Source organism: Amblyomma mixtum, chromosome 1 (assembly GCF_055824585.1).
Source record: "Amblyomma mixtum isolate Tamu chromosome 1, ASM5582458v1, whole genome shotgun sequence".
Taxonomy (NCBI): Eukaryota; Metazoa; Arthropoda; class Arachnida; order Ixodida; family Ixodidae; genus Amblyomma; species Amblyomma mixtum.
In genome coordinates this window covers 75,459,341-75,485,567 of record NC_143012.1, presented here as the reverse complement: position 1 = coordinate 75,485,567, position 26,227 = coordinate 75,459,341, and the positions used below count along the sequence as shown (strand labels likewise).

Below are 26,227 nucleotides of genomic sequence, written 5' to 3'. Positions count from 1 at the left end.
CCCCGCAGAGAGAGCACGTCATCGGTACATGGGAGGAATGGGAGGCCCTCCTTGCGTCGCAGGACCCGGACGCGCAACTTCGCTGTGTGAGCCGGGGTGCTAGTGCCATGGCCCTACGTGGCCTGGACACATGCGCGTAATGTGAGGGCTGTGCTGTGGCCCTGAGACCTTGCACGGTCTAAACTCGCTTGCGTAATAAAGTTTTCCATCCATCCATCCGCGAAAATTTTGTACCGAAACACTTATTATTCCCCAACCCAAGAAGAACTCCCAATATGCTGCCTACTTCGCTAATCAGTACACAGTAATCAGTACGTCATGTGGGCAGTGCCACAAGGCATCGACCAAAAAAGCTGAGGAAAAACTCGAGATTGTAAAGAAATCCCAACTTCACTACCACCCCAGCCATGTTTTATCATGGTTTAATAAAGGATTTGCGCCGAACTCTCGGTTTTTTTATTAAATTTAGTGTAATGGAGCATACAAGTTTTACGCCAACCACTGTTAAGGTGTAAATACATCATGACGGGCCCTGCAAATGCGCTCATCTGACTGAACTGCAGGCAAATATGTCTTATCTTTGCCGGACCGAATACCTGCGATGTCAAACACTTCACTGTTGGAATCAATGGCGGAACAAAATGAAAAGAGTGCTGCTTCATTAATTGTCATTGTACCTTAAGGGAGCAAGCATTCAATGACAAAATCAACACTGTTATGAAAGTAAATAGACAAGTACAAAGTGCACTACTTTGCAATGTAGGCTTAGTGATTATGAAACAGTGGTATAATAACCGACTGAAGTGCTCGCAAAGGAATATCGACGGCCTTTTGAGCTGGGAGACGACGTTTGTTGAGAGAAGTATGCCCCTGGAAAATGACGGGAGAGATTTTAAAACTTTGTAGAAGAGATATGAAGAGAAGTAAAAGCACGTCTTAGATTCCGGGCATACTTAGTTATTAACTCCTCCAAAGGCTTGCCTCGCAGTCTAGAACTTACACTCCTACTGCCTGTGTACTTGCAAGCGTCTAAGCTCAGTTAAGCTACGAGAACGATGAGAGTGTTTTTACCTGTCCGTACAGCTGTGCCATCTCATTCATCAAAGTAAGAAGCACAGAGAAAGCAGGGAAAGGTTACAGGTCGAGAGCTGTTTTATCTATGTGTGGGAAATAAAGAAGCGTAAAAGTGCTACCACGCTCTCTAATGGGTTACGAGAAATAAGTCTTTATAGGAGTCGCAAGAGTGCAAACGTACAATTCGCACAAACACAAGAACAAAATGAGCGAGAGTAAAGCCAAGTGTCAGCCTTCGTTCAGCAAAGCCCATAGTTCTTATAATCATGGGCTTCCTCCCCTCGCCTAAATGGCCGAGCACTGATTACGCTCGTCCTGTTTGCTCTTCGTCCTCGTCTTTAGCGCTGTTTATTCATTATGTTACCGTACCAATTAGCCCAGATGTCTCTTCTTTTACTGATACCGCGACGGCCCAATGGGCTACGAGAAGCGAGCACAGCGTGACAGTTAAAAATGATGAAAATGTTCCCCTCCCTTCCGCCCATACTGTCACCCTTGTCCTGTCAAGCTACCTCTGGGGAAATACGCTGCGCGTCGTTGCGCCTGCCATGGCTTTCACTTTGTTTTCACAGCCGGTCCAATGAGGGCCCCGCAAACTACGTGCCATGTAGATACGGGGACGCGTCTGTCTCGTGATCTTTTCTTGTTTGGACTGGCTCCTTACTGGCCGTTAATAGTGACTGTCAATTTAGCAATGGAGAGGCTGCCATGGCTGACAAATGCGACGTCCTTCCATTCTATCTGTGATGAGCCCTGACGTTGCAAGTTACGAGGTGTTCCTGCGCTTCCGATTTGAGGGAGCACTGAATATGTACGGCGGTCTGTTGCTGCTGCCCGCGGAGCATCACGGGAACGCTGCGTAATTGGCGGAACTGGCGAGGAAACAGGCAAGTCCGGGTGCCACAAGCTAACGAAGGCCTGTGCTTCGTGGCGGTTACATGTTTTACCGTCGCGAATAGAGTGTTTGGTGCATGTGGTCTCCACGTCATTCACACGAAGAGTGGGGCACGTCAGGAAGATCAGAAATGCTGCTTGCTCCAGAAGGATGGAAATGCGGTTGAGTTGAAAAGGATCCACTGAGGGATGAAGAATTGAAGGAAGATATCCGCATGGGATGGCGAAATAAAGAATAAAACTAGATATAACTCCAAAATCTACAGAATGTTTTTACTGAGTTTTGTTTGCAAAACGCGTTAAATAAACAGACTTCATCAAAAATCCAGGATCTTTTCATTTTTCTATAGAAACTTTCGCCCTTCACAATAGTGGATGTCTTGGATGTCTTATCCCTAGGTATCGACTGCGTTTCGAGACTTTGCATACAAATCGATTGCCGTTCCGGTAAATGTAATGTCTTTTCTTCTAACCCCAGACCCATTTGCATGTAGGTACTTACAGTTTGCAACGCCACGTAGTGGTCCCCAGCGTGCAGTTAGACGCGACTCTCAGCGAGCTGTGTGCCTTCAGCGGCAGACTTGCGTTCGTGTAGCATTTCGTAACCAGTGCAACTGGAGGAAGCAAGGCCGACTACTAAATGTCGAACGCTAAGAGCCATTAGGCTTTCCACCCGCCGAAAGCAACTTCTTGCGCCAGCACCTTTTCTTTCCAGTTTTTTTTTCCCGGAAACGAGAGACAGCACAGAGCAAACGGCCTCCGAAGATGCATTCCCCAAAGATCGGAGGAGTCACGAAACGTAGAGAACATTGAAATTTTCGTGGCAAGAGCAATGAGACGAGGAAACGAATTTACAAGCTGCCAGATGGAAGGTAATGGCTTACGCTGTCAGCGCTAGCGAAGCTGTTGACACGTTCTTAAGATGAAAATAAAGTATCTAAGTACGGTATGGCAGTGGAAGTGATGGAAGATGTGCTGAAGATATCACAACGCGATTTCCGAGGCGCCATTTTGTTTTAGACCTAGCGCTTAGCTTTAAATGGGGATGGTCTGTTGGGACGACTTTGCTGCCCTGGATAATTTGGAAAGCAGGGAAGAGAATTTCGTGCGTCATTTGCGGAGATGATTCCGCAACGTGCGGTGAAGGTGAATTGAAACTGTAATCTTTTGTTTTCACGAAAACTAAAATGTCTTTGAGTAGTGTTTCTTAGGCGAGGAAAACTCAGTTGTTAACTCTGAAGTTTGTGGAGTTTTATTGAAGGCTACAGTAATATCTCTCGGAAAGCAACTCCAAACAGTCCAATCCTTTGGGGAAAAATTGCACTTTCATATCACACCAAAGCGCCAAATAGCTAATAATTAATGACTGCGTTCTTTGGCGAGTGATTCAGCGCATCTCAAACTAGGCAGCATGCTATGGGCGTGATAGAGGCAAGATAGTATTGTGAAGATTAGTATACTTTTATGGCATCACCATTGCACGTAACGCACGGAGGGGTGATGCATTGTTAAACCTATCAACGCCGCCGAACATGAATAGAAATTTTGGCGGTGATGAAAAAAAATTGGCATACCACACTAAACACCGGAAAAAAGAGCCAGTCAGACATCTGTTCCCTTTTGCAGTTATCAGCACGAAGACATGATTAACTCTGCTATTCATATGGAAGAGAAGTAATCAATAAATCATGACCTTGCGACACTTCGGCACTAGTAGATCCCGCATTGAAAAAAATCTAAGAAACTGGTAGATTAGCAAACAGAATTATGGAGACTGCTGAATTAAAATAAGTGATATATGTTGTTCTTTTATTATTAAAGAAAAGTAATACGGCGCACAAAGAATTGTGACGATAAGGTAATTGAGTGACACAGTTTAGTCCTTTCGCGAAATTGTCCTCCAACGCATGCTTACGTAGTGCCGTCGTCACATATAGGTGCACACTCTAACTGCCTTAAAGCAGACGAACTGCCAAACTGTTCGTTCTATTTGAGCATGAAAGCTGGTTCGTTTTAGCTGATCCTCACGGCAGCATAAATCGTAGGGAGAGCGAGAGCCTGCAGTTTTCCAGCTTCCTTACCAACCTTTTGTCTTTCATGAGAGACTGGCTTCATTTACCGCTGCAGGACACTGGGTCTTCTTGCCTCTTCTCGAGCTCCGTTGTCATCGGAGTTATTGCAGACATTACTAAACTTCTTTTCTGTCCCCCCTGTATCTTTTGACACAGACGTGTCGGTCAGTGAACTGCCTCCTTTTTAACCGAAAAAAAATTTTCTAGCGAAGGCAACATTGTCCCCGAACTTGCGATTTCGCTGTGGCGGTGCTCCGAGGAGGCACAGAGACCGACCTTGAGCCGTTGCCTAGCAACCGCCATAGCTGGTGGACGCAAGCATGACGTCACACCGCGCGCCGCGTCCCGGAGCTGCAACCGTTATTTGGTATGACGTCACACTGCTTGCCTCGACGTTGTGCTCGCTTTCGCCTGGTGTATCCTGCCATAGAAGAGCTAAGCCACTTCCAATTTTTTTTCATCAATGTTTCTTTCTTTCTCATGAATACTTAGTTAATGTCCAAATGTTGCTGTCATTACGTCAAATTAACGCTGTTTCAGCCTCTTTAGTGCGTTTTTGTGTGCAAGTAGCCTAATTAAGACAAACTTCAGCTGCCCGGCATCGAAGCCCTATTTAATGAAAACGAGCCGTCAGTGATCTATACAATTTAAATGGAGTTGCGAATTGGAAATTTTTTTTTAGTTTTGCTTGAAAATGCTGCCGGGTAATCTAAAAGGAAACCTGCACTGGGAGTTTCAGTTCAATTTCGACCATCTTGGGTTACACAACCCACACAGAAGTCCTAGTTCGGGCCGGTGTTTAATTTTTGCCTTCATCCGAAAGCCGAATCCTGATATGTACGTAGGTCTAATAAGCTCCGCGTTGTGAAGGAGTTTTGCGAACCAATTCATAGAAGATATAAAAATCCTTTCATCTTCAGAGCTGCCCGTGCTGAATTAGAACGTTCTGAAAACCTTATTTCCTTAAATGTTCGCTGACGTCCAGCAGAAACATTTCACTTTGATCTCACGGTCTAAGAAGGTGGTACCTAAGATAGTAAGGAGAGGGCTGAGTCGGGCTGGTTGGTTGATGTTGAATGGTACGGCAAAACAGCGCTGACGGACGGGACGGAAGAAGATGAGACAAACACATGCGCTGAACTAACAACCAAATGGTTTATTGCGAAAGAGGGGTGCAATATAAAGCATAGAAGGGAAAACTGCGGTGTAAACATGACAAGGCATACATTCCCGATATCATCAATGATTAAGAAAAGCGATCTCCTGTGGGAATAGAGCCACCGATGGTTGGCTTACACATGAGTTGCCTAATGTGTGAATGTGAAAGGCCTCCGATATCAGGCGTGAGGTGTGATCTCTATACTTGGCGATGATAGTGGTTTGGTCTAAAAACGCCTCACATTTGTCGCAATCTGCGAAATAGTAAGATAGTAGCGAAGATAGTACCTAGAATCTAAGATAGTACCTAGAATGAAAAAGGAACGGTTGCTTTACGTTTTGTGGCTGGAGAACGCAACAATTTTAAATCCGCCGGAGCTAGTTTGGTGCATCCTGGTATCCGGAGTAAAACCGACTGCAACTGAAAGGATTCAATTATATATTTTCGAATATTCCAAAAGCGTAATCCGCCAATTATTTTTTGCACGGCCAGTTTCCGAACTTTTACCACACCCTAAAAGTCTCATGCACTATGTGTCCAGACACAAGTCCAAAAAAAAGAACCATCGAAAGCAACAGCAGCTACTCTTAAGCTGCCATTATTACTGTAGGCCGACCAAGAAATAAATAGGACCTTATTTATGGAAATATACTATCCAACAATAAAGTCTAATTCTTTTCACTGCGAATACTTTCTAAATAGCACAGTATCGAGGGCGTTCTCTTTGTTTTCAGAAGTCGCTTTAAACAACATTTGTAATCATACTCGGAATACCACTTTGCTTAATGCGTCTTCTTTTTGTAGCGACAAATCAGATCTCTCCATTGTCGATCTAGTTATGTTCACTGTCTACTAACCCTCGTTCTGAACTAAGCATAAATGGCAGAGTTTGCTAGCTTCTCCTCAATAATAATTTCCGGTTACTCTGTGCTCACCTGATCTGGTTTCTGATGTGGCGCAAATTACAAGTAAAACGCACAGGGAGCAGAGGAGCACAACTACGCTACTTCGGCCAGGCAGTGCCACGCCGTTCTATTGGCCAGAGTTTCTCCGAGAAAAGGAATTTCCATTCGACCGTCTTTTTTTTTCCTTCTCTGCCATCCGACCTTCTCATTTACTCGCGACTGTATTTGGGAAATGAGCAGCATTCGACCAGTAATGAGTCACAGCGTAGCAACCATGCTGCTTCTATCATTGAGTTAATTACGGTCTGACTGCCTACTAAAGGGAGGAAAAAAGGTCTGAGGAGCTTTTCGATCGAACTGAGTAAGGAAGAGCTGCAATCTTTTGCATGAGATATTCTGGTCTGATGAGCTTACGTGTCCAGTCTAAATAATGAACCATTATGCGTGGGTCAAAGGCTTGTGCCCGTCAGTAAATTCTGTTAATGCTCCCTGCTGGGGATTCACACATCTAAGTAACTTTAATCAAGCACGTGGACAAAACAAGAACGCGAGGCAAATTCACGTGGGCGGCACATCACATCGCAACGCCGGGACCTTTGGGGAATATGTCTTGTTGGTTATATGACGATTAACTCATGTAGTGTTCTCGTCCGGCTTTTAACTTGGCTCTTAAAACGCTGTCTTTTAACTTGGCCTCCTCAATTTCCTCATGAATGGGCCCAAATTTATAAAAAGAAATATATGAATGTCTCCAGGGTAGCCCCTCAGGGGAACGCTGACCAACACGTTGCAGGAGGCGTAAATGTGGTTTGTGCGATGAATGCTACAGGGAAAAAAAATTGGGCGTGGTTTAGCTCTGGTTAAACCTGGAGGATTGCGAAAGCAACGAGCAGAGAGGGGCGATGGAAAACGCGCGGCAGCGGCGGCGGCCCCAGCACGCTAGCTATGCGTCACTACTGCGCATGCACAACTGGCGAGCGCGGCGGCGGCACCTCGTAGTCATCCGCGCAGCGACGGCGGCGGCGCGCCAGCTGTGCGCCGTATGGCGTCACGGCTCGGCGCGCATGCGCAGTATGGCCTTTCGTCAGCTCCGCAAAATGGCTCGGCGACTCGCGTAGTGTTGCTTTCGCAACAAAACTTTACCTTTCGATCTGTCATGTGTTGATCGCGTATTTGTGCTGGTGCTTGTTTGCGCTCGAACGAAGGTATTATTTGCTTGCTTACGAAGCATCTTTTATGATAAAAATATCACGGGAAATTTTTGAACTGCGTCTTGCATATTCCTCGCCTTTTTTTGTGTTTCAACCACAGAAAACAAGCGCCGGCGAGAGAATAGGTTTACGTCCAAAGTTTCTTCCATGATCCTCTCCCATATTTGTTTGTTTGTTTTATTTAATCATCGTGTTATACGTGATGATGCAGGGGGGACCAAAGTGAAAGCTACCCGCGAGCAGCTTGAGAGAGCAACGACCCCCCCGTTCTGGCAACAGCATCCAGAGTGACGCAAAAGTATGGCAATATTTATTTATTTTATTTATTTATTTCAGGTTCCTTCATGGCCCTTGGAGGGCATTAGAGAAGGCAGTGAGCAGTTTACAAATACGTACAGAATATAATATACAGAGGAAACGAACACTACACGTGGTGATCACAGAGCACTACAGCGCAAAATACTATAAACATGTTACACAAGAGCTACATATTGGCTCATATGTATAAAACGAAGGATACAATAATCACATGGCAAAAAAAACGAAGGATCCTCACAATTTACGCAATGCAATGACATGACAAAGACACTTTAAAAAAAACATAGGAATAACAGAATAACACCAGTATTCTGCGAAGCGACTGGGCTTTCGCTGCATAAAAAATAATCACTGAAAGCTTAAGAACGAAAGTTAGCTAAGACTTTCTGAAACGTGACATACTGGGGACATATTTTCCCATCAACATCAGACATCTAATGCAGTGCATTGTTAATTTTTTAAATAAATCTTCGTGCCAGAAATAAAGATGCGAAGAAAGAAAGGCAAGGGCAACAAGAAGCAAAGCCACATAATTTAAAAACTGTTCTGTCTCGTGCGCTAAAACGGACGCCCGAGATATGACGGCCGAAACACGGTCCCGCTTCTGGGCGCAGTTATCTCGATGTGCACAAACTGGTCATTACGGGCCGCCGCGTGCCCGTGCACCAGTTTATAACTGAGAACGAGCTTTTTTTCCGCCATCGATCCCAATCCCCGGCGAGTTTCACTGCGGGCACCCCGCGCTGCCGTGACCGAAGGGCAACAGCGGAGCCACCCGGGGCTACAGAGACATGCACGGCACGCTATCTGGCAGCAGAGGGTTGTTGGTAACGAAAGAGAAACCTTTTTCGGCAAGTATTTCACAACGGAAAGGCCGCTACTGACAGCTAGAGTGAAGCAACTTTATTAATAAGGGTGATCCTTTCTTAGGATTCTCATTAGGGAGTGACGGGCGTGTTTTGTCCACCCATCCTCCATAGTGCTTCTTCTGCGATGCAGTAGACAAACCATACCTTCTATGTGCTGAAAGAAAGAGAAGGTTAGGGCGTTCTCGGCGGCACAGCAAATCTTGAAATTCCTTGAGGAGCCAACATAATGCGAAGAGGGTGGGGGAAGTGGGGGGCGGGGGGGGGGGGGGGGGGGGGGGGATTGGTGCTTTTTCCGCAATTTTTTGGGGCGTTATTTTTGCGGTATAGTTCTTAGGGATAATAAAGTGGGAATTAGATGCAGTTAAGAGAACGCCACAAATTTCAGCGAAATAAGTTGGCTTCAAAAGCTTTGCCTTCTATTGAAAACGTCGCGCTTGAGAGAACGCATTGTAGCGAGTAGAGAAAGATGTATGTAAGCTGTCACGCAAGGCAGACGCCCACTGCACGCAGTCGAGTGAGACGTTGACTAGAGCTGTTAGCTCGAGTTTTCCCAGCACCTGCGCCACCCTCAGTGGATTTTGACACGAAGGGCTCCAATTGCCGCATCTCACCTAAAGGTTGATATTATGTAGATTGGCTCTCTTTTCTGGAATGAGTGTAGTTCATAATACTCTCTCTTTTCTTTAGCCTACTTATAATCCTCATTTACGCTTTCTTTTACTTACTTTCAACATTCTTAGACGAAATGCTAATTTCGTGCGTTCACCAATAAGCACACGCGAAATCGTAGGTGCTAGAAGGCCCCGAGAAAATAATCAGGGAAACAGCTAGGAATCATAGAGAAACGCAAATAAGATTTCCTTCTCAACTATCATGTTAGTTTTAGTACGCGCTAGTATGTGTTAGAAATCAGTAACCACATTTGTTTTGAACAAAACCTCTTGAGCTCGAGCATGAAGATTTCACTCTGTACGACTCCTAAGTTGTGAAGATGAGTCGAGTAGTTCCGGTTTTTAAAGCAGGTAAGCGGTTCGATCCTTCTAACTACCGTCCGATTTCTTTAACATGCATTGCCTGCAAGCTACTAGAGCACATTATATATTCGCACGTGGCCTATCATCTAGATTACAACTGCTTCTTTTCCCCCCATCAGCATGGCTTCAGATCCAGTTATTCATGCCAAACCCAACTTTTTCCTTCCACTACCGATCTCAGCCTAAATTTAGATTCGTCATTTCAGACTGATGTCATATACCTGGACTTCTAGTGTACCCCATCATGGGGATAGTGTACCCCATCAGCGCCTTCTAGCTAAACTTTCATGTGTATGCTTCGATCCTCTGGTTTTAACATGGCTGCGTTGTTTTCTAACTGCTCGTTGTCAATACACTATTATCGATAATGATCAGTCGCCTGCAACTGAGGTTTTGTCCGGTGTCCCACAGGGCTTGGTGCTCTGTCCACATCTATTTTTAATTTTCATGAATGACCTTCTTGCAGCCATGTTATCGACCATTCGTCTTTTCGCAGCCGACTGCGTCTTGTACCGTTGCATAACCACTAAAAAAGATCAGCTAATACTTCAAAATGACTTAAGCAGAATTGAAGATTGGGGTTCCACATGGTTAATGCAGCTCAACGTTTCCAAGTGTAAGTACATGCAGGTAACACGCCAGCGCACCAATGTCAACTAAGCATATTCATTGAACTCAACCACCCTTTCCAAAGTCGTTTCATACTGGTGTTTCGGAATTCATATCACCAATAACCTCACGTGGTCCGAGCACATTACGAAGCTGGCAGCTGATGCTTCGAAATCACTCGGGTTTATTAGACGGCACCTTGATTCTTCCCCACCTTCTATCCGAAAACTAGCCTACATCCGCACTAAACTAGAATATGCCTCCCCTATTTGGAACCCACAGCAAGCTTACTTAATTGAAATCATAGAAGCTATTCAAAACCGTGCAGCCGCTTTATTTCATCCGACTATCACACCGACTCTAGCGTTACGAATATAAATTGTCTCTCGACATAGAGCCTCTGGTGCACAGGCAGAAAATTGCTCGTTTGTCTTTGTTCCACAAACTATGCCATTGTTTTCCGCCACTTCAGGACTCCGTTCTGCTTCCGCCCCTCAGAACCTCGCGCCGTCTCTTCAACTGCATGAGTATTCTACGCGTGCACGGATCCACTCACGCATTGAACAAGTCTTTTCTACCTGTTGCCATCGAAGAATGGGATTCATTACCCGATTGCATTGTCATCGAACGCGATCCTTGCAAGTTCCGCCAATTGCTGCTGTCACACTTAAAAAACCTGATGTTGATTATTCTTCTCTTTGTGTTTTACTACCGTTTCATATATGTTTGGCCTCTCTGTGATGGGTTCATGCACATTTTTTCTTGATATCCTGCCAGTGTATGTATATGGCACTGATTGTGGCGTGTTGTATTATTGTAATGTAAGACCCCCCCCCCCTCCTTATGTAATGCCCCACCACCCAGGGGTCTTTAAGGGTCAATAAATGATGATGATGATGAAATATATCAGAAAAGAAAAATGAAATACGCTGACGCGCCTGGTCTGCGTTAAAATATATCCATGATCATGCTTGCCACTCCAAACAATCGGCCTACTAAATGCAGAAATAAAGACGTAAAAAAAAAAAACTCATTTTCTTCGCATCAGATGTTTAGCGAAAGAGGGATGTTGCTCATTTTGTTGGCGCAATATCCAGGCCTACCTGAACTTGAGGTGATGTGAACAGAATCTGCTCGGGAAGAAATAGTTCCATACGAAACGCCCGCGTTTATAAAGAACTCTTTGAAATTACGAATTTGAGCGCAAATGAATGGAATGGGCCTTTTCAGAAAAGGTGTTTGCTAAGTGAAGCGTGCCAGAGTGAAATATCAGGCGAAAAATTTTGCCTCTGTTAATATATTGCTCATAGGAAGCAAAGACCGCCTTGACATTGGTGCTTATTAATCCCGTTACCAGGAAGCAACTGAAGAACACAATGCGCAAAAGGACATCTGAGTGTTAGTCTTCGTTCAGCAGTGCACATAACCCGTTAAAATAGAGCTTCCGGCACTGGCCTGATGCCCGAGCTCTCAATTACGTGACGGTCCGATTGACAAGTGAACACTGCGTGACGGCTACAAATTAAACCATGAAGTCACCCATGTGCCGTCAAGTATGAGCGACTATGTCTTCTCTGCCGGTTTATCGACGCGCACGCGCATTGCGTACCTTACAAATACGGGGTGGGTCTGCCTGGGGCTCTTTCCTTCCTTGGGCTCGCTCCCTAGCCAGCCGTTGATATTGATTCGAAGCTTGGCGATGGAAACGCTAGCATGGCTGCGTCAACATTCTTCTACTCTACCTGTGCCGAGTCCTGACGTTGCTTCTTCCACGCTGGCCACGTTTCCGATTTGACGGGCCACTGATTTTGTGACGCGTGCTGATACTACTACCCGTAGGGCATCGCGCGAACGCTCGGTACTCTGCGGAAGAGGCGAGAGAGCAGGATTGCCCGGCCACTGCAAGCTAGCGGAGGCCTATGCTTCGCCGCTCTAACGCCTTTCCTCGTTGCAAAAAGAGGCGTTCGAGGATGTTGCCCGTACATGAATCAGCAAGAGCGTGGAACTTCCGGTAGACCAGATGCGCTCCGCTCTGGAAGAGGACAGAAATACCGCTAGTAGATTGGGGTCTACTGACACAATGAAACAGTGAATACAGACGATGAACTAACCAAAACAACATGAGAGGGCAGCTGACCAGTCGTTATGAATTATTACAGAGAAAATGGCTTATCAAGAATGCTGAACTGGGCAAGTTGAAGAGGATGCAAGTTTGGAAAAATCAGCGCGAAAGAAGAACAGGACGGACAGCCCTTTTTCGTGTTACCTTGCTTCCGTCCCGTTCATCTTTCGCGCTGATTTTTCTCGAACATGAAAATGGCTTATGTAGTGCCGTATGAACCTGAGTATAACGCCACAGTGTGCAAGCATTGTTTGTTATGTTTTGTGCGCATAACGCATTTCTTGAACAGTTGTCATCAAAAAAGTCTGGAGCTACGCATTTTTCTATATCAACTTTCGCCTTTTACGTGCGATGGTGGCCGCCACACGTCCCCACCCTTCACCCCGCCACTGAATTCGTGGCATTGGGTGTCCAGTAAACTATTCTAGAACATGTGGAGGAAAAATTCAAACTATATGCATATTCTAACTTTAACCAGGGTGAAAAATGTGTTCAGAGTGATGAATGTTGGAGCCTCAGAAATAGCGACGACTAGTGGCGTCGCCAAATCCCTCACGACTAGGTTGTGAGACAGCAAAGCATTGGGCTTTGTGCTTCCCCCCACGCTTGCCGAAGCCACTTTTTCCTCTAGCATTTTCACTAGAAATGCAGGTTTAAGGTGGAATGCTTCTGAATCCAAGGCACGACTCTTTGTTAAATCTGAGCAAAGACTATCTGTTAGTGTAAGATCTGGCCCCTGTGCCGACTCGTTTACAATACGTCGTATGCAATGAAGAGTAAATTAAATGTTTTTAATAGGGTCGCAGCAGTATAAAGAAACCTGCTGACGCCTTACTCGCTAATATAGATGTCTTAGAATGCAAGTAACACACCAGAGCGGAGAAAAACTCCTAATCATCGAAGTTTCACCTACCAGAAGTTTCACCTACCTATCGAGCGAAGGTCAAGAATTTTCAACACGTAATGACGTTATAGTTTACACGAGATATACCTGGGAGGATATCAATTTGCTATAGCCACGTTTTTTGTTTCTCGTGGAGTGGAGCTGGGTTTTAAAAAAATCAAAAATATAAGCTCTACATAAAAGTTATACTAAAGCCGAGAAGAGCAAGTCGATACTTGGTTGTTATGAGACGCCGGAATTGCATATGCAACTGCAATTGCAACGCCATTCCCACTAGCTGCCTGCAAAACACTTAGCCTGGAGGCCACAATTTTTCAAATCGAGAAAAGTGGCTTCCTGTGCAGAATATGGCGGCGAGATGTTCCTGGAGACTGCCATAGGTCCCACGCTGTCATATAAACGGACCATAAGCTACATCTGACGATTCTACAGAAGGAATCGAAGGTACACCGTCATGTGTAAAAATTTCTTCCTGCGCTTGATGCAGTTCGACAATGCATAGAGTTAGACGGAACTAAATTTTATTTCATTTTCATTTATTGTACCCCTCAGGGCCAGAGGCATTACAGAGGGGAGTGGTAAAACACAAGAATATGGTTAGAAAATACACCAAAGAGACAAATTTAAATAACACCTGAGTATACAATGCTAGCTATAGCTTCGCGGAACATCTCATAATTATTGATGACGGCAATATCTATGAGAAGGTGATTCCAGTCACGCGAGGTACGTATCAAAAATGACTGGGAAAAATATTTGGTGTCAGAAGAAACTAAACCGGCTTTATGATTATGGTCAGTACGATGGGATACATGGGTGGGATACATGGGTGGGCTCTGGGTTAAGGCGATTGCGCAGTACAGGATGATGGTACAACTTGTGAAATAATGCGATACGAGACACTTTTCGACGAAGTGACAGCGATGGAAGGTTTGGAACGGTGGACATCATTGCTACTCTGATGTAAAGATGAATAACAAATCACAGGAGACAGAGGGAAGGCTTAACCAACGTTAAGAATTCCTCTTGAGGCGCAATCTAGCGACTGAGTTTTGTAAAGGCAGGCTGCTTTTCTACTACCAAAAGGTAACCACCAGCTCGGAATGCTATTTTTGTTTGTGAGGTATTGACTCATTGGGTCCTATCTCGAGCGGCGCCGCCTTCTCACGCTGCCTTAGCTTTACGTATAAACTTAATCTCGACACTAAACACAACTCGCTTGTCGTGCCGGTAAATATCATGTTTTTTTTTTTTAAACACAACCCTCGAACGCCCGCATGGATGTGCAGTCTTTGTCAAAAGTAACCAGCCTGCACGTTTTTCTTCTCAGTCGTATATTAAAGCTATTATGCAAGCCCTCAAAGTATAAATCTCTGGTATGGTAAGAAGAACCCCTGTTCTCACCTTCAAAGAACTTTTTGATCTATAGGGAAGCCGTGAGGGCTTTGTTATACGAATGAGAAGCAAACCATGGAGCCTGGTTACATTTCACAAAGACTGTACTTTCGTCTGAAACGCGACGTATTGGTCCCTGAAGTAGAGTCATATTTAGTTTCCAACAAGGCATGCGTGTTTCCCAGCAGATGTTCTTTCTTAGAGCACATGGGAACCAGGGCAACGGGAGAATGTAAGGCTGACTTCTCAAAGTCGAACGCTAAGAACCATTAAGTTTCCCCAGCCGTCGAAAGCAAATCGATGCTTCGGATCCTCCTCCGTCGCGGGCACTTTGAGCAAACTCTGGAACGAGCAGTGCAAACAACCCTCCGAAAATCGATTTCCCAAAGACAGGAGCAGTGGCAAATGAGAAAATACAAAGCAATTTTCGAGGCAAGAGAAATGACCCAAAGCTTCCTTGAGCCGCTGAACAACGCAAGGTAATGGCTTATGCTGTCAGCGCTAGCCAAGGTGTTTACACGTGCTTGCGATTGAAAACTGGAGTTTCCAAGTACGCTAAGGCAATGCGAATCATGGGAGATTTGTGGAATATATAGGCACGTGAATTATGAGGCACCCCTTTTTTTGACTTAGCGCTTCTTTTTAAATTTTGATGCACTGCCGTGGCGTATAATTTGTCCAGGAATCGAGAAAGCAGAGCAAGGCATTTCCTGCGTCGTTTACGGCAATGATTCCCCTTTGTACCTCAAAAGTAAATAGAAATTGTATTCTTCCTTTTTCATGAAAACTTCATTCTCTGCTAACTGTTTCGCTACCCGATACAGCGGGAGCTTATATAGCGCACTACTTTTGTAACGTGAATTTAAATCTACAGTATCATTCTGAAAATGTTACTTAGACTTTGGCCAAACCTCCTCAGGGATATGTTGCATTTCATTAGGGACCAAGGAGCAAATCAGCCAGCAATACCAACGATTGCGCCCATGAAGAGAGATTCGCTGCGCCTCAAAATAGGCGGCTTGGATCTCGGCCGCAGCCGTCGTATTTCTGTGGAGGCGAAATGCTAGAGACCCGTGTGCTGTACAAAATCAGTACATGCTAAAGAATCCCAGGTAGTCGAAATTTCCGCAGCCCTTACCAGCGGCAGCCCTCATAGCCTGTCGCGCAACTTCAGGATTTAACGTTTAGCGCGGTCGTAATCATACTACGTTTTAACGGCATTGTTTGGGGCGGGTAAGGAACCTTCAAAAAGAAAAAAGTACGGCTCCGGTGCCTCATAGGACGAGGTCAAACCTATGACTGGTAAGTACAACAGAGTAGCTAGGCACAAGCTATATCATAATTGCATGATAGATACGCTGGGATAAAATAAACGGGCGCCTTGCGCCCACATATAATTGGTAAACAATACATTCTGTAAACTAAAAAGGTACGTCAACGATTTCTGTAATTAGAGAACAATTAGCGTAGTGTATCTTTGCATACAAGGGATTTACTATGATAATCGTCATTAGAAACTGGAACCTTGAGCTTTTATCAACCCAGGGAATAGGCTGATATTCAGACAGTGCACTCGGCCATGGAGGTAGGTGAGGAGAGGGGAAAGCACATCTGGTGCCGTTAATGCTCGACTCTGGAGGAAAGAGAAAGGTTCGGGAGCTTTTTGTGGGATAAGCATCCCCAGTGCTCTGCAACAAGGAAGGGAGCGTGGAAGTGATAGGAGGAAATGAAGCATGGAAAAGGTTCATTGTGAAAGAGAGATGCCGTCTTTGGTACTGTTTCTTGTTGAGGTGGACCGCATGTACAAATATAATCGATATATTTCAGGAGTCGGAGTAGCATGAGTGAGTGTGGCAGATTGAGTGGTAGAGAGCCGAAAAACCACAAGCCTATACTTGTATCTTTATGCCAATCGCGCAGAAGGCACAGACGTTATTCTCGCATATCGAGCGGTTGTAGTATATGGAATCGCGGTGCCTCTGTGCGTGTAAATACAAAGAAAGAGACGAATAGATTAATTTCTTCCTTCATGGGACAAGTTCCTTGCCGTGGGCTTTTCTATCTTATATTTCTATTCTATTTCTTGATATTGTTTTGTAATATTACGGCGCAGAAACGAACAATACTTAGAAAAATTATTATGAGCAGGAGGAGTTCATTGTGCTAAAAATAAATGTACGATCTATCGGTGGAACAGTAATAGTTCCATCTCGTGCAATCTATTTATTCACGAACAACCCAAGCAACAACACACTACATATGCGTTCACTTTATAAGTCCAGAAACAATAATCTACGACGGATGTATAGAGCCTGCGAAACAACAAACCTGGCTTGGACATTTGAGGGATACTCCAAATTAACAATCGATTTGCGTATTTGCCTGACTCTTGGTTCTACAGCACGTTAGGCATCATTTTTGTTTTCTCTCACTCGATCCCTTTGACCTTCAAGCAGTTTCTATCGGTCCCATTTCGTCGGTATCCTGATTTCTTCTCGCATCCCTAATCTTGTCTTGCGCGCAGCATTGCGGCCTCTGGGACTTAATGCACCGCCGATTGCGTTAACAAGTCAGGCTGTTGGAGAACCACTGACGACACCTGCGCTGTCTGGACAGTCATGTCCTCGAGCACGAAGATTGCGTAGTGCCGTCGTGAAATCTAGACGCCCACTCTAACTAACAGCCTGGAACCAGATGAATTGTGCAAAGATATATAGATACTTGGGCCGGAAATCTGGTACCTTTTAGCTTCTATCCGACTCCAGAATGGATCATGGGCAGAGAGAAAGCCCACATCTTCAAACCTCCATCCTCCTTTCATTACGTCACCAGAGGTGGGTTTCACTTTGCGTCGAAGAACACGGTCAGCTTGACACTTTTCCAGCTTCATTATCATCGGGGACAATCGGAGAATCGCAAGGCTATTTTTTTCTCCTCCTTGATCTTTCTTACTCTCGCCTGTACGTCCGGAATCGGAGAATCGCAAGGCTATTTTTTTCTCCTCCTTGATCTTTCTTACTCTCGCCTGTACGTCCGCAAAGTTCCACTTTTTCGACAAATCCAAAATTTTCCATCAAGGTCTTTTTTTTTTCTTCAGCAGATATAGTTACGGTCCAAGTGCTGCTGTAATTACGTCTTACGTCTAATTAATGCTGCTTTAGCCTCTTCCACCTGTTTCTCCTATCAAGTTGCCTAACCCAGACAAAATTGAGCTCTGAAGCGACTCAGCCAGAGGTAATGAAAACGAGCCGAAAGTGGCGCATAGACTAGCCATTAGTAGTTCTAGTGCTTCTATTTTCTCCTGATTTTTTTTTCGTGTAAATGCTGCCTGGAAGCCTAAGAGACAGTATGTATAATTGGTTTCAGGTTAATTTTGATCATTTCGGGATGCGCAACATGCACAGAAAACCTACTCTGGAGTGATTTTATATCATGCCATCAGCCAAATGTTGTAGCTGAGTACGTAACTCTAGTAAGCCCGGTGTTAAGAGAGCTGTTCTACGACCAGTTCATGCGTGAAAGGACACCTTTAACTTCAGTGCACGTTTTCCAAATTGTAGTAGCGCTGGAAGTGAAATGCACCAGTTCCTTTCTGTCTTTGGCGAAAAACGTGTCGCTTCGGATATTGTCTGTAAGATTTTATGTTTTTGGGTAATCCGGCGAAAAGTCGATCGCACTTTACCCTCTTCGAAGACATATCACTAGAAGATTTCGAGTGATTTTGCACGGGTACCTCTGAGGTTGTAATTTTGAACTGTTCTGTCCAAGCTTAGCAAATGCTTCTCAGAGAAGTGCAGTTTGCGAACATACAACAGCTCATACAACAGAAACCACGGAAACAAACCAAAAGCAACTTGCAAGCTTCCATTGCCTCTGTTCCCGAGGGAAGGAATAAATGGAGGTCCTTCGTGAGACGAAGGTTATTAAATATAGAAGGGAATTCCTTGACATGAGGCTACATAATTGCTGATAGTAAACAGAAACTAAGGAAATATAAACTTTTACAATAGATATAATGCCCCACAAGCGCTTTGCACGGAAGCTTAGATAGTGTTCCTGGTGATGTCAGAGTCGCTTGAATTAATATTGAGAATGCTATTCCTCTGTATTGCAATTTCTATTAGTAAGTGGACATGTGTTCCCTGATTTCAGTGATTTGGAAAAACAAATGAGTAACTGGGTTTTTTGCATGTAATTGTATTCATGCAACGGGCTTGTTTTTCTTTAGCTAGAACTCTTCCGTTGATCGTTAAGTAGAATACAGTTGCTCATTTTAAAGTTTACCTCATAATTCTTCTCTTGGCTCTTTCTTGCCTCATGCAAGGGGTACTTTTCCCGACTGTATAACGCTGCGTTGGCCCGAGTTTCTCCGAGGAGACAAGTTTTTTCTAGGCTTTCATTTTTTTCTTCTCAGGGCTTCGTCCATCTGATCTCATTTCTTCGCAAGGGTACTGGGAGATGAGCTGTACTCGTTCGCTAACGAGTCTAAGCCCAGTAGCCCTCCGTCTTCCAACCATGCAGTAATTAAGCTCCCACTGCACACGAAAGGCAGAAAATTAGGCCCGATGGGCTCTCGGAACGAAGTGAGGCAACGGGAATGGTGACTTTTCGTCCGAGAAGATCTGGTCTGGCGAGCTAATGTCTCAGATATAATTAGTGCTCGCGATGCATATGGGGTCAAACACTACAGTCTCTCAGCTTTCGCAACCCAGCCGTTTCATGAGTATTCTGTGCTGTGGAACCACGCAAGCAAGAAAATTCAATCAACCAGGCACGGGCCATGAAAACGAGAGCCCATCAATTATTTGCAATATGGGTTCATGGTGTGACTAAAAATTATTAACAACAAAAACTGGGCGATCTTGAGGTGGTTCATGTTCACAGAACGCAAAAAAAGACGACAAGAGGCTCAGACGTATACAACACAAGCTCTGTAGAATAATCGAGTGGCAGTGATAATCCACACGAGTATTTCTTCTCAATTGAACGACTGTGCAACTATCAGCAGGTAATGTCCATTTTTGCGATTGTGGCGGCAGTAACACGAAGAGTTCGAATGATTTCAGACTTGTCAAAACCCCGGTGTAAGGAATGAAAAAGAAAGAATGCAGTATATTTGCAGCGCATATATCATGAGTCAAAGTGTGATTACGCAAAAAACGACAGATACCATGTGACAGGCCTGTATATGTGCAACAATCTTGAACACCAGTTTCAATTGTGACCCAACTGTTGAATATTGTAAGAGGCGGCTCTGAGCTTATTGTTTCTAATGGTCCATTCTTCCAACGCACAGCAAAAACTTCCTTTCAATGTTTGTCGTGTACTTTCTCCGAACAGTTAAGATTCCTTTATAAAACCAATGAGGTGTGTTTCTACAACAAGTGGCAGAATATCGCAAGCACCGGACAGGGTATGTGCATAGCATATATTTTGTATTGTGGCGCAGTCATATGACAAGCGAAAAATTGCGCCCATAAATGCCTTCGTGTTGAATAATCGCTTCTTCTGTATTTCTGGTTATGAGTTACTACAATGGAATGAGCTGCGTTACTGTTTCTGTAAAAGGAGGCATACAGGATATAAAATTGGTTCTGTAGTTATTGAAAATATTACGACTATCATTTCATTGCGCCCAAAAATGAGTAACCCACTTTATTTCGAGAGATCGGCTGAAGAGGAATGAAATGCGGCGGACATAAAGTATCCACTCGACACGCCTGATATAACTGAGGGTCATTATCTTATATACCTCGTTGCTTAAATACCTTAATTCATTTTCTTTTATTTCGAGCTTATTTGAAGTCTCATGCGTTTGGCAACTTGTCTCATTTAATGTGCTTTGGAAGGCGGGAAGCTCAAATCAATTGAACAAGAACAATTGATGAGCGCCAGTGTCGACACTGTGTTAGAATCACAAAAATACCGTCTCTCACCGAAAAAGTGGCTTTTAAAATCTAGTAAAGACGAAAACAAATGGAATGAAGGTGTCTTCATGACCGACTTTTTTTGCAAGTGAAATACATGTACGTCAACAGCAGTGTTTTTTGACCGGATACAAGGGGCTAAGTTAGAGTCTCGTTATTTCGGAACCGTGACAACCCTTTCATTTTGATTTAGATATCACCAGTTTAAATGTAGTAGCACGAAAATTGTTTTAATTCAACTTCGCAAACATAAATGTGGCTTTTAGTGCTGATCAAATGTCAGCATAGCCAAGAAGGGCCGGAGAATAAGATTTTACCAAGAACAAGAATTGTATGTAATTATAATTAGTGTCCCTTCAAAATGATCGCACTCCGAGAAGGATGCAAACAGCGTGGCATAAACTGGAAAGATACTTCTGTTAGAGGCTGCAGAAAACCTTACGCGGTGTACAAACTAGTTGTTTGAACTTTTTAACCATTAAAGACAGCTTTAACAGATCTTTAAAAGGCTATGAAAGGGATATAACAAAAGTAAGTCTAAAACGAAAATTCGGAATGTAAAGCGATCGTAACTGTTGAAGCCTCCTCTCTCACAAACATAGCGTGCCATCAGTGCGGCTGCAGGGCGCCAAAGATTTGTTAGTTCACTTGAAGAAACAAGACCAGGCCTTAAGAACGGCGCTATAACAAGCACAATTAAGAACATTACTCTACCGCGCTGTGTTAGGAATTACAAGAGATTTTAAGCTCTGTCCAAGATAGGTAAGAATCCTCCGGATATCTGCTGTGTTCCTGTTTCACACTAAATGATGTCATAGTTTCGCGGCGAGGTAGGTGCTAGTGTTTCAAAGGTGTTTGGTTGGTTTGAAGAGAGCTTCTTGCGCCTTTGCTCCAATGCTACCGAAAACGGAGTTAAGAGCGAGACACGAAACGAAGTTGCACTATAAAAAATAACCGAATATTAAAGTAGCCACAAAATTATGAAAATAACGCCGGAGTTTTATTAGAACAAGATAACGCGGCTTTCAATTGTTGGTCATTCAAAAGACCACACAAGAAATTCAGTGCAACATGAATACTTAGAAGAGGAAAATATGCATACTTGGGCGGTCCTAAGCAGGGCAGAATTTAATGATAATTCGTAATGAATATCTGCCGTCCGACAATTACGGCAACAGCGGAAGGCAAACAAGCGACGGTGCGTTGGCCTAATGCCGGTTTGGCGTGAGATGACCCCGATGGGTGGGCCGGGCGTGCTAATATACCTTGCACCGTGTTATCTCTACCAGAGGAAGACAAAAAAAGCCCCGGAATGACGATATTTGTGGGGTGTTTTTGGGGCCCAAGGATGGTACAATGCTTGGAAAAAACGAACTAAACATTCTCAATTGCATTTATGCTGATGACTGCGGGTTTGCCCACCATTAAGATCGCTCATGCCTTCTGGTGACGTACATAAAAGTAGCAATCTTTCTAATTTTTTCCCCGTACGGTCTTTACAGCCAGTAGGAAAGGCGCGCATTCAAACAACGAGATCGGTAAGTGGGCGGGGCACGTGCCTACGTTGAACTGCAACTGGATGAAGAGGGCAAGTGTTATGCACTAGTCAACAGAGGAAAACTAAGCACGTCACATCCTCGAAAACATTCAGCGGTCACTCGGAAAAAGAAACGGACACCACACGACGTCTTCCACATGTGTGCTGCTCTCATATGCACTCGAGACAAGCAGGCGGACCAAATGCAAGAGCGGCTGCAAGAGCTAACGGATTCCCGGAATGCTGAGGCTGACCACCCACTTTAGGGCCAATTAAACTATTTCCATCTTCATCCAGCGTAATGGCTAGCGAGGATGAGATGTAAAGTTGCGTGCGAAATAGCCCTATTCTATATTTGGGGGCCGCATGCTAAGTGCCGAAACGCTGACAAAGCCAGCGCAGTGCTCAGCTTGTATTGCCACGCGGTTAGTGCCACCGCAAAACTCACCGGTGTCGCTTGCTTCCGTCGGCGTTGGCCTGCACAGGCAAGCTTGCCGAACTCGACCAGCACCGGAGAGGCTGTCACGTGGGGCCGTGACGCCTTGCGGCTTCGGAAGCGCAGCGGTTCCGCTGTGCCCCCGTCCAGGCAGGCGCTCCGGAAGGACGAGAGCATGGCGACCACACACCCGGTCCAGGCCGCAGACCGCGGCGCACTACTACTGCGCCTTCGACCGACGCTCAGCGCGTGAACCCGGGGTCCCTCTCTTTCGATCAGACGCGAGAGGGCAGCGACAGCGGCGCGCGCAGCTCGGACTCAGACACGCGGGCTTTTTGAAATTGGGAACAAGACTAAGTGAATGGTTGACCAGTTCACGAGATTGGGTGCTAGTCTAGAAAGTGCGGGCATGTTGAAGACGTCCGCTTTTCACAGCGACAAAGAAATGACCGTAAAGAATTAAAGTAAGTGGACACCAATTTTATTCGTAGCTATTGAATTAAGATTTGGATTAAGAACTAAGGATTAGGAATTGAGGTTGGGAATTAAAATTGAAGAGATTGATAATTAAGATGGAGAAGATTAAGAATTAAGACTGAATTAAGAATTAAAAGGAAAAGGGTCACGACTGAGGCCTGAGTCGCTTTCGGACGTTAAACCCTAATAAACCAAACCGAAAAGAATTTCTTCATCCGATAGGGGCAGTTGATTATCCTCCCAGGCGGCATGTAGGCAAGCGCTCTATCTTCTACACTGTACGGTTCCATTTTATCTTTCTCACCGCTTGTTTGGTTCGTATGCACCTAGTGTTACTTACCTTAAGGACTTGCATATTGGATTACACTACTAAGAGCTTTAGGAAAATTTTCGCTTCCCATATTTATCGCCACTTATTTATGGATTCCGTACTTTGAAGAAGCTGGCGATGCCTTGGCAGGCATTCCGGTGTGTTGAAATGAATTTAATGAAAGGTTTGACACGGCACTCATCGCAACGCGGCAGTCTTGAAAGCGCACTACCAAGAAAGTTCGAGCGAACTGCATCCTGCTGCAATGGAGAAATGAGAAAGCAGTTGCGTTCGAACGTAAGGAACTTTTTTGCGTGTCATTGTTATTACATGACTCTTATCACGTGACACTTGAATGACATCAGCAAATCAACTTTTTCCTGCAAGTCATCGTAGTCTAACATCAGCACACATCCCCAACACACATACAATCATACACACCATAAGGCGTTCAGTTCGTGCCCCTCTAACACGCTTGAACCAACGACCTTTCGTGGCATATGCGTTTTCCTGCCCCTGGCACGCTGAGGGCCTGGGTTCGAACCGCAATGACGGCGAATTTCTTTCGTCGAATGAGGTTACGTGAGAAGTACCACTTCGTGTTGCTGCATTTTGCTGACAACTTCTGAAGAAAACTTCCGGTTACGGGTTTTCCTTCGCATGAAGCATATAATGCTTTCGTATTAATAAAGATAAGGTCGACAGCATAAACCGTGCGTAACACCGATGCTGCCCGCAAAACTGCTTTATCGGGTAGTCAAGTCCTCCGCCGTTCTCTAGAGATCGCTTGAGTTTCCAAACGCATTCTTCCTTTTTCACGCAGAGCACATTTTAAACGGTACAATTCTTTCTCGGCGCGATGCTCGGAAAGGCTAAGAATAGGAAGTAAAGCGGGAACGCAGTCCAAAGGCGTTAAATATTTATCAAGTGCTAATCACAAGGATACTCGACGCATAGAATGTATACAGGAAATGAGCCGTTGTAATGTTGCGTGTGCCAAAGATATACTAATGTGGATGAGGACTGTTTTACATCGCTATTACAAAGATAGCATTTAAGGTGAAAGTACCATTCGAAAACGCTTTTGCCGTCACCCTAGCCTTCAAAAAGTGCCCGTACCCCCAAGCGTGAAAGGGAGGGGGCTTCTTCTTCACTTCTTCAACTTCTTCATCTCTTCTTCTCACTTTCTGCCGCGCCCTGCGGCGCTTGCCTTCAACTGATATCAATTCTGTTACCCTTAACGAGCATCGATTGTCGTGCCATCGCATTGCATGCACCGCCCAAAACAATTTCTTTTTAATTTCGACAAGAATGTTAGGTCAGTCACTACTGAATTAAGATATTTTTAGAGGACTCTGCCATTCAGGCATTATTCTGTTGTCGCACACTTACGCTTTTTACCGGGCAAGGTCCATAACTGACTGTTGATGGCTACAATTTTACGTCGCTTCTGCTGAGCACTGAGTCTTACTTTTTAAGACAAAAATACTACACGTTTAAGTGTTATAGAAGATCTAAACATATGAAAACTTGTCCAGCTGTTCAAATATTTTTGTGACAAGAATTTTCAGGAATTTATGAGATTTTTAATTAAAAATTGTGGCCTTCGCTTACACAACGTAACGCCTCCAGTATCTAAAGTTTCATCCGCTGGCAAGGAGAAAGAAGGCAGCCTTTTTCGTGCTGATGCTATATCATTGGTGAAAATTTCAATAACGAGAGCGAGTTTGTAAAATACAAGGACGAAAGGAACCCACTTCTGCTTGAAGCATTTGTTTCACGTAGCGTGGAGAAAATAAAGGGAACTACTAGCGATAAAGGTGATTTTAGTTGAAAAATGAGTGCTAGTACGCTCGAATACGAGGGGGTACCCAAAAGAAACCGGACTTAGTTTTGTTCGAACTTATTTGTTCACATTTTAAGCACAGACCTTCAATCTCCTTCAATGTATTCCCCACTTGCAATGATACGCTTGTAAAGTCTTTCATTCAATTTTTCAAAACATTGTTTAAATTCATCTTTTGTGATGCGTGACAGTGCCTCCGTCGTTTTTTTCTTCACCTCAGCAACATCAGCGAAACGCTTTCCATTCACCTATTTTTTCATTCTAGGAAACAAACAAAGTAGCACGGGGCAAGCTCTGGAGAGTATGAGGGTACCGGAATAGGGTTCATGCCATTTTTGGTACAAAATTGTCGCAGAGACAGGGCTGTGTGAGCAGGGGCATTGCCATGATGGAAAAACCAGTCACCCGACCGCCACAAATCTGGCCGCTTCCACCGCACACTCTTGCCCAATCTTTTCAAAACATCCAAATAGAAAGCCTGGCTAACTGCCTGACCCTGCGGAACAAATTCTCAATGGAACACTCCTCTCACGTCGAAAAAACGAATCAGCATTGTTTTGAGGTTTGGTTTCACCTGACCAGCTTTCTTGAGGCGAGGTGAATTTGAAGTTTTCCATTGGCATGATTGTTGCTTTGATTCAGGATTTGATTCAGGAACACTTGAGTTGTCCCCATAGCATCGTCCTTGTACGTCTTTCTGAATATTTCAAGAGTTTTCATTCAACTTTTTCCGAGCAAAAATCAGAATTTCACCGGCGCACGCTGTTCACGAAAATCAGCCATTGCAAAAACGACATTCACACAAAACAGTCGTCACTCTAAAACTCTGTCTAAACTAGTCTGACCTCCTTCAACGACGGCACTCGGCTTACTGACTCTGGAATGTTCGTTCTATGCACTCCTAGTGGCAAAACGCGGTTCCACAAAAGCTTTGCCGACCAAAAAATTTAGTCCGGTTTCTTTTGGGTACCCCCTCGTACATGCACGAAAAAAACCGCAGGCGCCGATCAGTTTCGTGTTCGGGGGAAAAATGCGAGCACGGCATAATACTTATCCCCAACTAAAAGGATTTAAGAAACAATAACCCGCACCAATCCCAACAACTCTGCCAAGTACCCTTACCGCCGA

At 44.5% G+C, this 26,227-nt stretch overlaps 1 protein-coding gene across 1 annotated transcript in view; it reads right to left on the bottom strand.

Annotated features, from left to right (window-relative positions):
* Window positions 1-22,669, bottom strand: part of LOC149366801 (uncharacterized) — a 118,118-nt gene extending 95,449 nt beyond the window's left edge. The window contains exon 1 of the mRNA XM_089565819.1: window positions 22,479-22,669. Coding sequence (XP_089421945.1) covers window positions 22,479-22,643 — 165 coding nt within the window. The 5' untranslated portion in view covers window positions 22,644-22,669. The remainder of the gene's footprint in view (window positions 1-22,478) is intronic.
* Window positions 22,670-26,227: the final 3,558 nt, after the last annotated feature.